This window comes from Akebia trifoliata, chromosome 15 (genome assembly GCF_017979445.1).
Source record: "Akebia trifoliata isolate Shusen 1 chromosome 15, ASM1797944v1, whole genome shotgun sequence".
Taxonomy (NCBI): domain Eukaryota; kingdom Viridiplantae; phylum Streptophyta; class Magnoliopsida; order Ranunculales; family Lardizabalaceae; genus Akebia; species Akebia trifoliata.
Window position 1 is genome coordinate 2,950,515 of NC_141389.1, and position 16,354 is coordinate 2,966,868.

The 16,354-nt window shown below is 34.2% G+C and overlaps 1 protein-coding gene across 1 annotated transcript; it reads right to left on the reverse strand.

Annotated features, from left to right (window-relative positions):
• Positions 1-6,605: 6,605 nt before the first annotated feature.
• On the reverse strand, positions 6,606-8,450 carry LOC147383917 (uncharacterized). Its single transcript, XM_086426227.1, has one exon. The coding sequence runs from the start codon at positions 8,448-8,450 to the stop codon at positions 6,606-6,608; it is 1,845 nt and encodes a 614-aa protein (XP_086282353.1).
• Between the last annotated feature and the right edge of the window lie 7,904 nt (positions 8,451-16,354).

Sequence of the window (16,354 nt, forward strand, 5' to 3'; positions counted from 1 at the left end):
TATCCTTGAATTTGAACAGAAAACTCACCCATAAAATTTTCGAATTTCATGTCCTTGAAAATGTTTCAAATCGAACTGCTAACATCCTAGACCAGGCTGACGTTTTGGGTTCTTCTGTGGGTCAGACATTGAAAGAGTTCCATTTGAAAATTTTAGATTGTGGGGTTATTGAATATGGAAACATGACAACAATGTCCTTCATGCTTCATAAGGTTAGGGTTGTCAATGGAATGTATCGTACCCAAAATCTAATCGATCTGGTTTGAAAATTATGGGTCAGAGAATCATCATTTTCGAAAGACATAAATGTAGGACATCTAACACTAGTTGTTGCTCTATTATTAATGCAATTTTTTATGCATTGGAATATATCTGTTACTTGGTACAATTCTTCAGATGACATGCATGAGTGCAAACTATACCGAGTTCCTTCACATTCAGAATAATGTCGTTGGAGCATAATCCAAGTATATGAAGACAACTTGGGTACATAAGGATTTAAGACTCGCACTAATTGAGTCACGACTAAGAGGCGTGCTCGAATGACATTAAAATTGACATCGTTTCACACATTGTAGACGTGGAGGTGCACACATATATAGCCATAGATGCTTTTCACTCGTATGTCGATGAAAAGCATCTATGGTTCCGTACACACATCCACATCAGCAATGTGTGAAATGATGTGAATTTAATGCGCCAAAAACGACTGCTCCTACAGTTGCTAAAGAATTTGTTTTAAAAAAAGTGGTTTTTTAATTGCGATGGTCGAAAACAGTCAGAAAAAACGAATGTCCTAGGCAGTCGTTTTTCTTGATTTATAATTAAAAAAAATATTTTTTTTTCTGAAGTTATAAATTGAAAAAAATAGATCATTAAAAAAAAAAAAAAAATTTTTGAAATACAAAACCACTATTAGGATCAGTCAACCATCGACCTTAATATCCAAAACAACAGTAACACTAATTGGGTGTGAAAGTTGGATTATCAATTGGTTAACTTTTATGCAAGTCATCATGATCACAACAAATTAAACTAACTTTATAACATAAAAAGTGCAAACAGCATGATCTGAAAACTCTATTAGTTAGTTAAACAAAGATCTGTTTTTTCTCCTTGCAATAGAACACCACATGACTTAAAACCAATCAAGCTGGAGCAAACCCCACTCCCTAATCCCTCTCACTCTTTACCTACATTATTTTACCATTTCGGCTAAGCCTTGTTGTCAATAGTCATGGGCTCTGCCTCCTTGATTGTTACTTTCACTACAAAAAAATTGTAAAATTGGAACATAAGGGTAAAACGACATTAAGCTGTTTTTATTAAAAAATAGTATTAAACCGTTTTATTTTTAAAAACCGTTTTATCCGACCCAAATCCGTTTCTTTAGATGGAACGAAAGTCCGATTGATCTCTCAGTCGTCTCTCTCTCTCTCTCTCTCTCACTCGATCGTCTCTCTAATCTCAGTCGCTTTCCTCTCTATTTCTCACTTTGAAACTCTTCCTGGTCCATTTCAACTTTCAAGCGAAGACGCTGAGAGGACCTCCGAAAGGCTCTATCGCTCACAAGAAGCTTAATCCAGCGTAAGATCTGCTTCTCTATTCTTCTAATGTTTCAATTTTTTTGGTTTTTCTTCTCTTTCTTCCGTTTCGATTTCATGTTCTTCGTTTTCTAATTTTCAGGATTCCGAAGAAAAAAAACATTAAGGCCGATTGATCTCTTTGTCGTCTCTCTCTCTCTCTCGTCTCTCTGATCTCAGTCGCTCTCTCACTCGATCGTCTCTCTCGATCTCAATCGCTCTCCCTCGATCTCATCTCTCTCTCGCTCAGTCGCTCGCTCGATCTCAGTCGTTCTCCCTCAATCTCATCTCTCTCTTGCTCAGTCGCTCGCTCAATCAATCTCTCGGGCTAGGTACTATCTCTAATCCCTCTTTTCTTTATATAGGTTGTATTAGGGATTTGGATTGAAGATTTAGGTTTTTAGATGTGATTAAACATAGTTTTGTTTGTTCTATTATCTCACATTTCTGATTTACATTGGAATTTCAACATAATTATTTATATGATATTCTTTGTATTCTGGATGAATGACAGATTTTATTTTTATTTTTTTTGCTTTAAGTAATCTATTCTTAATTTCAGACCTTCCATTTAGTTAACCATCATGGTCCTACATCACATACCCAATAAATTAATTTTTTCTTTAAAATTGTGTTAGACATCAATCACCCCCTTGGGCCTAGACTTGTCTTGAAACCTTAATTTCATTAGGAGACTCCATTAGGATTATTGATAGAAACTCTAACTAGCAGAAGATCGTTCTTTCATTGATAGTAATTTTTGAAAACCCCTATGGTTCAAAGAAAGTAATAATGTTGACCTGACCTTCATAAAATCTAACTCTTTATTTTTTTTAGATAAATAAATAATCCAGAAGTGTTGTTAATCTCCTATTTGTTTTGTTAAAAAAATAGTTCATTACTCTTTAACCCCGAATAGGTAGAGTAGGACTCCCAAAAAAAATGGTTTATTACTCTTTCACCCAAGGCAGGTAGAATAAGACTCCCCAAAAAATAAGTGAAAGAGTAAGCAGGCAAGGTAAGACTTCCCAAAAAATAGTTTATTACTCTTTCACCCCTAGCAAGTAAAGTATGACTCCCAAAAAAATAAGTTCATTACACTTTCACCCCGAGCCGGTAGAATAGGACTTGCAAAAGAAAATAGTTCATTACTCTTTCACCTATGGCAGATAGAGTAAGACCCCCTCGAAAAATAAGTTTATTATTCTTTCACCCAAGGCAAGTAGAATAGGACTTCCCAAAATATAGTTCATTACTCTTTCATCCCAACCAGGTAGAGTAGGACTCCCAAAAAAATAAGTTCATTACTCTTTCACCCCGAGTAGGTAGAGTAGGATTCCCAAAAAAAATAGTTCATTACTCTTTTACCCAAGGCAAATAGAGTAGGACTCCTTGAAAAATAAGTTCATTACTCTTTCATTTAGGGCAGGTAGAGTAGGACTTCCCAAAAAATAGTTTATTACTCTTTCATCCAGAGCAGATAGAGTAGGACTCTTAAAAAAATAAGTTCATTACTCTTTCACCCCTGAGCAGGTAGAGTAGGACTCCAAAAAAAATTGTTCATTACTCTTTCACCCAGGGCAAGTAGAATAGGACTCCCCAAAAAATAAATTCATTACTCTTTCACACAAGGCAGGTAGAGTAGGACTTCCCAAAAAATAATTCATCACTCTTTCACCCCGAGCAAGTAGGGTGGGATTCCCAAAAAAATAATTTTATTATTCTTTCAAGTAGGTAGAGTAGGACTCCCAAAATAAACCAAAAAAAGTTCATTACTCTTTCATCCAAGGCAGGTAGAGTAGGACATTAAACTTTTGCTTTAATTTTATTCAAATTATGCTTAGCTTAATTTCTCTCAAGTTTCGCTCAGATTTTACCTACATTTTGCTAAGCATTTTACTCAATTTTTCACTACTAAGTTTATTACCCTCCAATCATGAATACATAGAATGAAGGTGCGCCTTTCCAAAATCATCATTGCATTGTTATACACATGTGTACTCTTATTGCATTTGCATTTGTCAAGAAGAATTTTTCAAAATTTAAGAATTTGACATTTTTTTAGTCCAAGGAGAGCTTATTCTCAAGAATCTGGACACCTCGACAAATTACCAAATCAGACTGCAAAATGAGTTGTTACTGGCTTTGGCATTAGGATGTCGCATTATTTACCACAATAGATATTTCTACCTTCTGTCAAAGAAGGGCATCTATAAACACCGATTTTTTGCATCTGCCTAATTCGACAATTTGTCACTCAATTACCATGAATTCCTAATGATGAGCGCAAATAACTCAAAGGCTTGTGAGTACTATCATTCCATCCCCCTACTCATTACGACTCAACATAGAAATTTACACACACTTAGGATCTTAACACCTTACACCCGATTTAACAAGCACGTACGCTTAGGCTCACTATTCAGTCCGATAACTTAGAGATCTCACTACATTAGGAAAATATGACTTTGAAACTTAGAAATAAATACGTTGGGGACTGAAAGAAATCTCACGCTAAAATTCGTAAAAATCGACAAAAATCATCAAAATGATGAAAATACCCTCATGAATTTTGGACTTCTGAAAAATCTTGAAAGTGCATCCATTACACTCAGAATATGATTTCGAGTCTAATGAGACCCAAATAGATGAAAACAAAGAAATTTATAAGAAATCATAAAAACGATCAAAATGCCCCTCAATGTCCGACTTTGACCTAAAGACTTTGACTTTTAAGAAAATGTGATCGAAAATAAATCATCAACAGATTTACGTACATTAGAAATCTAAAAAATTTCACATAATACAAAAACAAATCAAAAATTTTAACCGTAATTAAATAACCAAAATTCAAATTCAAATTCAAATTAAAGTTCGATCAACCAATCAAAATTTAAATTGAAAACCAATCAATCAAATTAAAATTAAAATCCAAGCAACCAACAAATTGAAATCAAAATTAAAATACAACCAACCAATCAAATGGGAATCCAAATTCAATCGAATTGAAATTAAAATCCAATTGATTAATCAAATTAAAATAAAAATTCAAGACGACCAATCGAATTGAAATCGATCAATCAATTTAAAATCAAATTCCAACAACTCAATCAAATTAAAATTTAATCAAAATTAAATTACGAATTAAAATCAAATCGACCATTGAAAGTTAAAAATAAAATTAAATCTACCGATGAAATTTAGATTAAAATCAAATGAGTAGCGTGGGATCACCACTCCCATTCTCTTAAGAAAGAAAGAAAGGAAAATAAAAGGAAAGAAAACAAAATGTGTATAAAGCATTAAAAGAATAAGGAAATAGAAGCTTGGTTTTCTATAAAATGTGGAGCCTTCTCTTTTCATGAAGGCTCTTCTCTAACGATACTGGCTGGTACGTCTCCCTCTTTGCAGTTCACTTCATCTCTCTCCCTTCTCCATGTTCCTGCATCCATCTCTCCCATGCCCTCTCTCTACTGAAGGTTACTCTTCCTCACATTCTATGATCCCACGTCTTCTCTCCAATGAATCTACCCTCTTCTTTCTCACATTGTTCTTAGCCTACTTCATCTCTTTCTGATTTGGAAACTCACATACATAAATTTTCTATTTTGGAAACTCATGTTCTTAAGTTTTTTACTTTGGAAAATTAATATTTGGGGACTTTTTGATATATAATTTTCATTTTTTTTTTTAATCTTGAGAAGATTCTTATTCATCAAATTCTGATTTGGGAATTCTTTTTTTAATTTTTCAATTTGGGAATTTTGCATTTTTTAGAAGTTTCATGTTAATTTACGATTTATGAATTCAGAAATTTTGCATTCTTTTGAGACCTTCTATTTTGGAAAATTTCTATTTTGCAAATTTCTAATTTGAGACTAGTCATATTGGTAATTTTCTATATTGAAAAATTATTTTATAAATCTCTAATTTGGGAACTCATCATATTTGTAAATTTATAATTTGGAAAATTTCATGTTCCTAATTTTGAAATCTCGTAAGTTACCAATTTAAAATTTTCATATTTCTAAGTTTTTGCAAACTCCCATTGTTATTGGTTAAAAATATTTGCACATGTGGATCGCTATTGATTTTAGATCATAGGACATAATTAGGGCTATTTCACAAATTTTTCCTTTTTATGCGAAATTTAAGAAATCATGTAATAATTAGAGAATTTTAGTCGTAAGATTCGTTTAGTACATCCAATATAAATTAATTATGATGATTGGACCATAACCTTGACCATAGTCTTCCCCGGTTGACCTTAGGATTTTTGTTGGATCATAATATAGAACGATCATCTCAATCGGGCGAGTTCGGTGCCTAACACCTTCTAAAACTCGCAATCTGACCCCTTACCCATTTCTCTTATTCGTGGATCGATCCAGATCTATTTGGAGTTATTTTTTGTTTTCTAAACCTAAATTAGGTGACGACTCCGAATTCTTAAAAAATCCTCCATTTACCAATCAAACTCATCTTCCCTATTTAGTAAAAAATGTCAAGACGATTTCACATATATATAAATGTCAATGTGCTTTTTCGATGGGTCGTTTCTCTTTAATGACGAGTTTTACCTCTTGAAAAATTGTACCACTTTATAGTACATCTATTAAATTAATCATTGTACCTAGTTAAGATATACTTATAAAAGCAACCATTGTATCTATTCAAAAAATACTTTATTAACGTAATTATCTATTTAGTGTAATTTTTTAAAAGAAATTATCATAATTTTTCAAAAGATAATTATTGAGACACAACATTTAAAAAAAAAAATCAAAAATCACTTTCAAATATTATAATATATCTTACGGTTACATCTACAAATAAAAGTGAACCAACAAGAAGGAAATGATTGGGAAAGAAAGGACGTGGAAGTCAATATGAGAGGTGAGAATGGTTAAGGATTTTCATTCTTATCTAGCAGTACACGTGTAGAGCTACTTGCCACAAGCATGAGGCGTAGGATTCTAATCCTTAGGTTCCAGTACATCCATGGAGATCGCCATCGCAAAGCTATTCAGAATAGAACTGTTCTCTCAAGCCAAGGTGAAACATCAAGAAGCGTACAAACATTACAAGCTCTCCTCCTTTACTTAGCTGCGCACCTCGGGAAACCTCTCTAAATTGACTAGCAGTATAAGATAACAACTCGACCCACACCTCACAAATCATCCTCCATTTCTTCTTTTGATCTGGCAATTCATTGAGCTGTCTCGCGAGCTTAACTGCATCAGACAAGACAGAGTTACGAGAGCCGAGTTCATTTCTGTTCTCTAGTAACTTTCTACGGGCTTCCTTCGACGTTGGCTTTGATTTCCCTCTAGGAAAGAAATTTTGAGCTTCGATACATGATCCACGGAATTTATTCCCCAAAATTGATGATAACATCAAATGTTGATTCACTAGGAGATATAGCATGTAGTCAGCTATGTTCTTACCCATCTCTCTGTATTCTTTCTGAGTGTAAGGTCTATTCATCTCTCGTCGGTTGTCACTTGTGCTACTAGTTTCTAGCTCCGTCTCTTGGTTACCACTAGTAATGTCCGAGAACTCATCAGTGTTGTAACAAATATCAGTTGCAATGTGCCACAATAGAAGACTCTCATCGAATTCTACGCCTCCAATAGTCCAGTTAAGATCGTTGAGCTGTAGTGGACAATCCGAGTTTTCGAGAACCCAATCACCTCGACTCGAGCACAACTTCTTTATGGTCTCGGTATCATTAGTATCAATTGCGAACATAGATTTCCTCTTCAGCTCCTCGAAAATGAATTCCTTTAGTTCTTTTGTGACTTGTGCACGGGGCGTATATTTCACATAATCTAATAAATTTCCAATGCCAAACTTCTCTACACATCTCCAACGCTCTACGAGGCTGATATCAATCAAGTTAAACTGTAACATTGTTTCTGACCACCTTGGTCTGGTAAGAAAGGGAAAAATTTTCTGTACGTCATAGACCATCGGCTTAAGGTGGTGGCTAGACACGATAGTCCAATCAGACAAGATGAGCATTATAAATGCTATAACATCTACGACAATGGCGCTGATAAGCAATGCATATGTAATTCCTACGTCGAACTTGTTATAATTGTTCTTGTGACTGAAAATGAAATGTAAGAGTGAAGTCCAAATTGATAAGGAGCAAATGGCACGTAGAATATACCCAGGGGAAGAATGCAGCACGCCTGCTTTCGTATAGAGCACATCATAGATGAATCCGAGTTCGACATCCACCACTTTGAAGGCATCTGTGGCAGACAATTTCTGAAAGAAGGTTCGAATCCTCTCCCCCTCTTCTAATGGGAAAATGATGTTAACAATTAGTCCCTTGAAGGTCTTGAACAAAAGATGAGCCGCCTCTACCACTTCAATGTCGCTCAGTGTTTTGCGGATTGCGTCTTCTTCTTTTTCTATGACTTGTGTATAGTATTTTCCAACAATGGAATCCATGAAAACATTCATGCTTGCGAGATAAAGAGCACGTGTCCGCTCACCATACTTTATAATTCCAGCCATAAACATTAGTATAAATGGGACTAAGAGTCTTTTCATTGGGAGTGCCCGTACAAAAACGTAATTTGTTGTCAAGACCTCGAAAATCAACAAAAGTGCATGCCTTAACCACAACTCATTGTCTTCGATAGCAAAAGCAGAAATAGTGTCAGGACCTCCAAGGTGCAATACTAGAAATGGAGCCCAGAATGCCATAAGTTCTCTGTTGTTAGCGCAACCGTTAGATTGCTTGTTATCGTGGCAATGGGAGTCGTCACCTTGGGCGTTGATGAGGTTTCCGAGGGCTAAAGCCGCAACCGAATCAGCCAGCAAGTAAAATGCCCATATCAATGGGCTTACCATTTTGGACCATTTGCCCTTTCGAAGGGGCGCCAAGATGATGAGTAAGATCTGAAGGATCATACTACAGAGAATTAAAAACCGGATCTCCCATACATTCCAAAGCTTCTTGAGCGGGTCAGAGAAGTCCATACTTTCCTCCCTTAACCTTTTTTTTTTAATTTCTTTCTTATCTTCCCCTGTTTGATTTGAATGTCAATAATAATATCAGTTACAATTTCTTATACAATGGGGGTACACAACATATGTTTCTAGCAATGTTTTAAAAACGCTAAAGACTTTCCTTAGTAAGATTTTATCCTTACTAAGGGTCATTTTGGTCAAATGGATTACGACATTGGCAATCTAACACCACAGCTAGCCCTCTAGATTTCATGGAAAAACTCAGATCAACACAAAAATAAAAAATTTCTTTTGGAGTTGATCCTAGGTTTTGAAAATAGACAGTTCACTTTCACCAAACTCCCAAATTTAAAATTAAAATTCATCGGTGAAAAATAATTTTTTATGAAATTTTGTTTTTCAAAGTTTATCATAGAATTTTGTCCTCTACAATCCTAAAGCATTGGATCGTGGTTTTGAACGCACATGTTCAGCCTAAGCACCCTTAGTCAGGGGTGAAATCCTTACTAACTTAGAAAGACTAGTTGGACTCCTTTAGAAATCAAAGTGATGATTGGATCAAATATTTATAAAAGAAATTGCTAAACTGACTACCTACTGGTATGCACAAATCATAGAAGCTTTCTTCAAGATATGAGTGAAATGCATATGTGGTTCCATTCAGCACTTGTTGTAGGAAGTCATTGTGGAACGTACGACTCTTTATAAAACTGGTGATTGTGGTTCAATTCAGTTTGGATTGACGCGGGGGTGTCAATGGGTCAATTCTTAGGGTAATTAGAGAACTAAAATATATTTCAAATCATTATAAAACTCTCTTCCTTTCAAAAAGTTAACATATTATCTACACAATTATTAACCTAACTATATTTTCTTACAATAAAGATACAAATTGATGACTTTTTCCAAAATTAAAAATTTATCTATTTTAAAAGTAATAAATTTTTAGAAAAGATATTTCATTTTAAACTCCAATCCATGGTTATATGAAAATTGAAGAGATTTATATAATGTGCATTAATTTTGAAATAAAAGAATACCTTATATCATCTTTTTTGTTTTTTTATTTTGTTTTATAGGTTGGAACCTAAAACCTTGGGAACAACTTCCACAAGGTCTTACCACTTAACTAAAAAGAAACAACAAACTAAATTGGTTCCAGATACCCATTGGATAGAACTTAACGGTTTTGGTTCCCATAGGTTCAGTTTCATTTTAGACCGACTCTAATCGATTCTAATAAAAAGGAAACAGGAACCCGAGTTTTCGGTTTCGATTCTGGTTCGATTTCGGTTAAATGAGTACACAATCACACCCCTAGATTGATGTAAATTTATTAGAAGGGAAAGGTTGAACCGCCTTCCTACACTGTGTTGACCTCGTAGCATTGAGAGAACCATAAATTTTTTTTCCTTGTAACTTGAGTTAAAAAAAAAAAAAACCTATGGTTCTATTAACACTTTCAAGTCACCACAATGTTGAAGGAAGTTAGTTTAGAACTACTTTTATTGAAAACATTTAATATATATATATATATAGAGAGAGAGAGAGAGAGAGAGATATATATATATGTAATTTCTCCTAAAATATATTTATTTAAAATCATAAAAGGTTACTACTAAAACTTTTTTACAGTTCTTTAGTCAAATTGATTTTATTACAAAATCCAGTTCGGTCTGGTAATTTCTCATTAGTTTTTGAGAGATGACCTAAATCAAGAGTGGCAATAACATTGGTTTAAAAAGATAGGGTACCTCAATTATTCACCAAAACATCTACATGCTCACTTTGACCTCGGTCATCTACAATAAATTAAGACAAAATGACGTTCCCTCATCTTCAATTTGAAACTAAAATCAACAATTTCTTGGGTAAAATTCTTTTACCCTAATCTTCAAACTTAAGATTAAGGGCAGTGTTGAAGGCACCCAACAACTTAGTTGGGAGCACCCGCACTATATCCAAAGCTTTGTCTCAACCGATGAGATCATCTTCACCAAAAATCGGTCCATTCCGAAACTTCTAACTCAATCAAAACAAGTTGAAGAATCGTAGACCGTTCATTTTTTATAAACCAAATTTGATGAGGTTAGAAGTTTCAGAAGTGAAAGAGGTCTGAGACAAGGAGACCCACTTTCCCCTTATTTATTTACAATGATTATGGAAGCCTTCTCTTGTATCCTTAATCAGTTTGTTTCTTCAAATTATCTGAGTATTCCTAGAGTTATGGGCAGTCCACGAGTTTCCCATCTGATTTCTGCTGATGATGTTCTAATTTTTTCTAACAATGTTGAATCGTCAGTAAAGTCTATTCGAGATATTCTGAATTCTTTTTACAACATTTCTGGTCTCCAAGTTAATGAAGCAAAGAGTCAGATTTTTTTTAGTGAATCATGCAAAAATCAGAATATTATTCTTGATTCTCTTGGATTCTCTAAGGGAAGTCTTCCTCTTAAATATTTGGGTCTCCCTTTATTTTCTTCAAGACTATCTCATACGCTATGTCAACATTTGATTGATAGAATTTCTAAAAGGGTTGAGGGGTGGAGAGCAAATCTATTGTCGTATGCGGGTAGACTTGAACTAATCAAATCTGTTTTATCTAGTTTTCAAGTCTATTGGTCGGTGTCTTTCAATATTCCGGTGAGTGTTTTGAAAAAGATTGAGAACATTCTAAATAATTTTTTGTAGAGTGGTCCATCACTTGTGCGTTCTATTCATCCAATTAGTTGGGTTAGAGTTTGCAAAGCTTATGGGAAAGGAGGACTTGGCATTCGACATCTAAGGGATATGAATAAAATTGGTATGGCAAAATTGTATTAGAGAATGGTGGAAAACAATTCCTTTTGGGCGGAGTGGATGAGGAAGAGATATGTGGGGAATGCCGATATTTGGGGATGCCAACCTCCAAACAATGCTTCTTGGGCATAGAGAGGCATCTTAAATAAGAGAGAATTTGTTAGAAAGCATGTTCGATTTCTAGTTGGAGATGGGAAAGACACATACATTTGGAAAGATCCTTGGATACAAGAAGGGAGCATTATTTCTAGATTTGGAAATAGAGTTATAAATCAATTTAATAGTCATTCAAATGCAGTTATTCGAGACTTTATTGTGGAAAGAAGGTGGGTGTTTCCAAGACCATACAATGATCGTATGCAAACAATTATTGATCTTATTTCAGCAAAACCAATTCCTAAAATGTTGATGAGGGATAGAATAGTTTGGAACCTAACATCAAACGGCAAATTTATTTCGAAATCGGCTCACGAAGCGCTATGTGAAAGGCAAGAGTCAGTGGGCTGAAGAAAATTATTTGGAATAATTATATTCCAAAATTTTCCTTTATTGTGTGGTTAGCGGTTCAGAAGAAGCTATCTACAGTGGAAAATCTGAACAAGAGGGGTTTCAAATGGGTGTCTCGATGTGCCTTGTGTTATAACTATCAAGAGACAAATGACCATTTGTTCTTTCGTTGTCCATATGCACGATGGATTTGGACTCAATGTTTGAAGAAGTTTGGAATTTTAAGAGCAGGAATGGGATCAATAGAGGATGAAGTACAGGTGATCAAGAGTGTGCGAATTCAGTGTAAACAAATTAGGCAAATGCTTCATGCATCCTTTTGTGTCGTGGTTTACTTTTGTTGGAAGGAAAGAAATCAAAGAATTTTTGAAGACATTAAGAAATCAAAAGAAGCTATATTGACACAGGTTGGCGAGGCGATAAAAATTCGGTTTGATGGTTTATCAATTGAGGATAGATTCATGCATACTTATATGCAAATTTTAAATAATTGGAGTTGTTGTTATTCCATTGTTAAATCAGTTACAAAACATATATGTTGGTCAAAACCAGAGGAGAATGTTGTGAAGATAAACACAGATGGAGCTCGATCTTTGTAGGGATCAGGATTTGGATTTATTGGAAGAAATAGCCTTGGGTCAATGCTTTTTGCAGGCTGGAGTAATATTGCAGCAGATGATATTATTCAAATTGAACTTCAAGCAATACTAGAGGCGATGAGGTTTGCTAGATCAAGGGGATTGAACCAACTTATGATTTCTTTAGATTCATTATATTCAATCAAATGCATAAAAAAAGAAATCATTCCATCATGGAAATATGATGAAAAGTTGCTGGAAATTGCAGAACACAGATTTTTCTTTGCGGATTGTTCTTTTGAATTTGTTTGGAAAGAAACAAATCGGGCAGTGGATGTTTTAGCGAAACAGGGCACTTTTTCAAATGATTTTTTCGTTGATGAAGTTATGTGTAATGTTCCTCAAGAACTTTTGAGAATTATTGAGGAAGATTTAACTTGTATTTACACTCGACAGTAGTGTCTTCAGGGCGGGGTCCCTTTAACCCCAGCTTATCAATCAAAAAAAAAAGAATGACAATGTTAAAGGGGACATGTCATCAGTTTGGAAAAATAGGGACATCTGAAATATTAATAAAAATGTGAAGGATTAAAATCTCAAAGGGAATTGTATTGCAAACACAAGAGTAGTAAAAAAAGAAAAAAAAATTAGAAGCAGGCATAAAAAAATTGAAGGAAACCTCTCCATTGTATTACATGTGGCATTTTCAAGGATGTATTTTAAATTTTGACAAAAATGTAGGGGTGTGAAATAAATTCTAAATGCCACGTATCTTGTAACAAAGAGTGTTCCTTCAAATTTTGAAGCAGGCTGCCCGCTTCAAAGTCAAACTCCCAAAAAAAGGTATCTCTCAAAAAACAAAACAATGTATCTAAATCACCTAAAACATTTGGGAGATGATGGGTAGGGCTGAAACCTGGGCGGGTTGGAGGGTCAACTCAGGCTTAACCCAAATTGTAGAACCCTGAACCCGAGCTCAACTCAACCCAACCATCGGGGTTAGAACTCATTAACACAAGCTCAACCTGAGATTGAGCTTCTAAAACCAGGTTGAGCTTGGGTTAGCCCAAGTTAGGTAATTTTAGGCGGGTTAGACAGATTGGGCTCATTGAGCAAGTTTAATTTCATTTTGATTAACACATAAATTTTATTTTATATCTTAAAAATAAATACAATATAAAAAACAAAATCACTACTAAATAAATTTGCATAAAACCTCCAAATCCACTAAGTTTTATATTATACAAATATATTTAGGAAGAAAAAAATTAATTTTTTTTTTTTTAAATAAAAATATTATATGTAATATATAACATCGGATTCAAGTTGAGTTGAGTTGTCTAGAGCCTCAATTCAAATTCAATTCAAGTTAAGATTTCTTAGCCCAGGCTCAACTCATTTTTTATATAGCCCAACTAGTGCTCGCCCATCAATCGGGTTGAGTTTGGGGTAATCCGCCCAAGTTGCAGCCCTAGGGATGGAGGGGCGGGGGGGATTGAGGGGATAGTGTGGTAAAAAATATGAAGGGATCTCAAATAATGACAATTAGTAAAAGAGGTGTTTAAACAACTATATGTTTTTCGAATCATATATGAGGTAGCCATAAAAAAAAATTAAAAATAAGTAAAATAATTGATTCAGTAAATTTTTTTAAACTTCAAAATTATTCCCTAGTTTCCGTTCTCACCAATGTTTTCAAAATCGAACTCATGATTCAACTAACAATGGTCTGGTCGTGGCTCAATCTGGTTTGTTGTTAATAAGTCTCAGTAAAATTAAATAATGAATAATACTCCTTGCTAACTAGTACAATCAAGATCCACAAACAATAACAAATATATTTATATTATTAAAAAAAAAATTTTATTAAAGTACAAAATATGAAATAAATTATCCATTTGCAGTTTTTAAATTAATAAAAAAAAAATTTAGCCATGGATAAATTGTAACTTTTGTAATGTCTGTACGATTTCGAGAAATACTCTCAAAATGCATTGATTTGATGGTTAACTAAATTTTTGCGCATGATTTGATAAAGAATAATGATAAACACACTCAAAAAAATGCCACTCAAAATTCACTCAACTGCACAGAACCATTGATATCTTACCTTGTATATCTCGAGGGAAAGATGTACGATTATGCGCACTTGCCAGGTCAGTTGAGCAAATTTTGATTGTCTTTTTTCGAATCAATTTAGCACGACTCTGATAAAAATACCCTCAAACAAAATTATATGTTAAATGATTATAATAACCCCCACCATTTAGACATATCATCTCAAGGATTGGGATCGATAGACTCATCAAATGGGAACTCATCTGTTCACTCACAATTCCAATCATGTAAACATGAAATCCAACGGTTGAGAAAATTGATGAAAGCGAAGAACCAAGACCCACGAATTTTTAAAATCGAATTTTGACGGTCAGGTCCTCGAAAGTATTGATGTTTTTCATATTCGACATATAAGAACCGTTGAATATGGATTTTTTGACGTTTTGAAATGACTAACCTTTCCGTGAGCCTACAGAATGGGCCATGTTCTATATATTTATATATATATATATATATATATATATGCTCTAAATGAAAATTAACTTTTATAGTAAACCATTTACTACCAAACCAAAAATATAATAATCCACAATTTATAGTTTCAAAACCTTAATTAATATATTCTGTGTGTAATCAACGAAGAAAGATGGCATACCTTACTCGTTGGGACTTTCCTCAGACTATACGAACTATTGAGCCTTAATTGGGCTGCTACTACTGGGGTTGTCTTTTAAGCTTGAGGGTTGGTGGGCTCACTTTCATGATTATTCAATGCGTGTGAGTAGAAAAAAGGTTAAAAGTAGAAAAGAAGAAAAAGGTTGCTAATGGAGTGTAATCAATGTTAAGTACAAGATACCATGAATAGGGCTGGCAATGGGTCCGATAATATTCGCTTACTTAACTCATCCTACCCAAGCTAATTGGGTATGGGTACATTTTTTTTTTATCCTTTTAAGAATTCGGGTATTTCTATACTTTGTATTTTAGAGAAAGTCTGGAACTTAGGATTTTATCTCGTAACATAGAATAGTCCTACATCGGAAAAATAGAATACTCTCCTTGAAGTTATATGAGATCTCTCAAATAACTAATTTAGTTATGTGTTTTAGAGGTTACACTTTGTTGCTAAGTAGCAGCTCACCAACATCTTCACACACGTGTGTTGTTCGAAAGGGTATTAAGGACGCTTTAGAGGCACACTTTGCACTTCGCATTGTTACAAGGAGCTTGGGGAGAACTAGATAGGCTAAACCAACATCATAGAAGTTGGTAAAAGGGTTTGACCACAAAAATGTCTATTGTAACATAGCTCAATGGAGTCTGACTGTGGGTCAAACAACTTGACAGTTAGTCATTAGGGTTTGACCATGCTCCAATGGGTGTTTTCTTGACTCATGAAGAGTCATCACTCTTTAGAAACTCAAAAAATGGTGTTTTTTCACCATGTGACCATTAGATCGGATCTAGAGAGATCCAAGCCATCCAATCATGATTGTTGAGATTGATTATTTGAAAAGTCACTTTATTTGTATAAAAAGGGATATCTAGAAATAGATCCCAAAAAAAAAAAAAAATTCTAGCATTTTCCAGAATATATAATTCTTAATTCTTTCTTCCTATTTTAGTTTCCTAAGATTTATTCGATTGAGTTATCAAGGCAATTCTCCGTCTTTGCAAGACGACAGATTAGTGATCAAGAGATTGGATTTATTGTATCTTGGAAACATCTCGCTAGAAACTCTTCTGCAAACTAAAATTTTACTTGAGTTGGGAGCGAATAATGTTTTAAAGAAAATGTTCTCGTGCTTTGAGTTCAACATCTCTTGTTTTATTTTATTTTAT

What these genes read in the sequence shown, in the direction of transcription:
- LOC147383917 (XM_086426227.1), bottom strand. Translation starts at nt 8,450, where the DNA reads ATGGTAAGCCCATTGATATGGGCATTTTACTTGCTGGCTGATTCGGTT.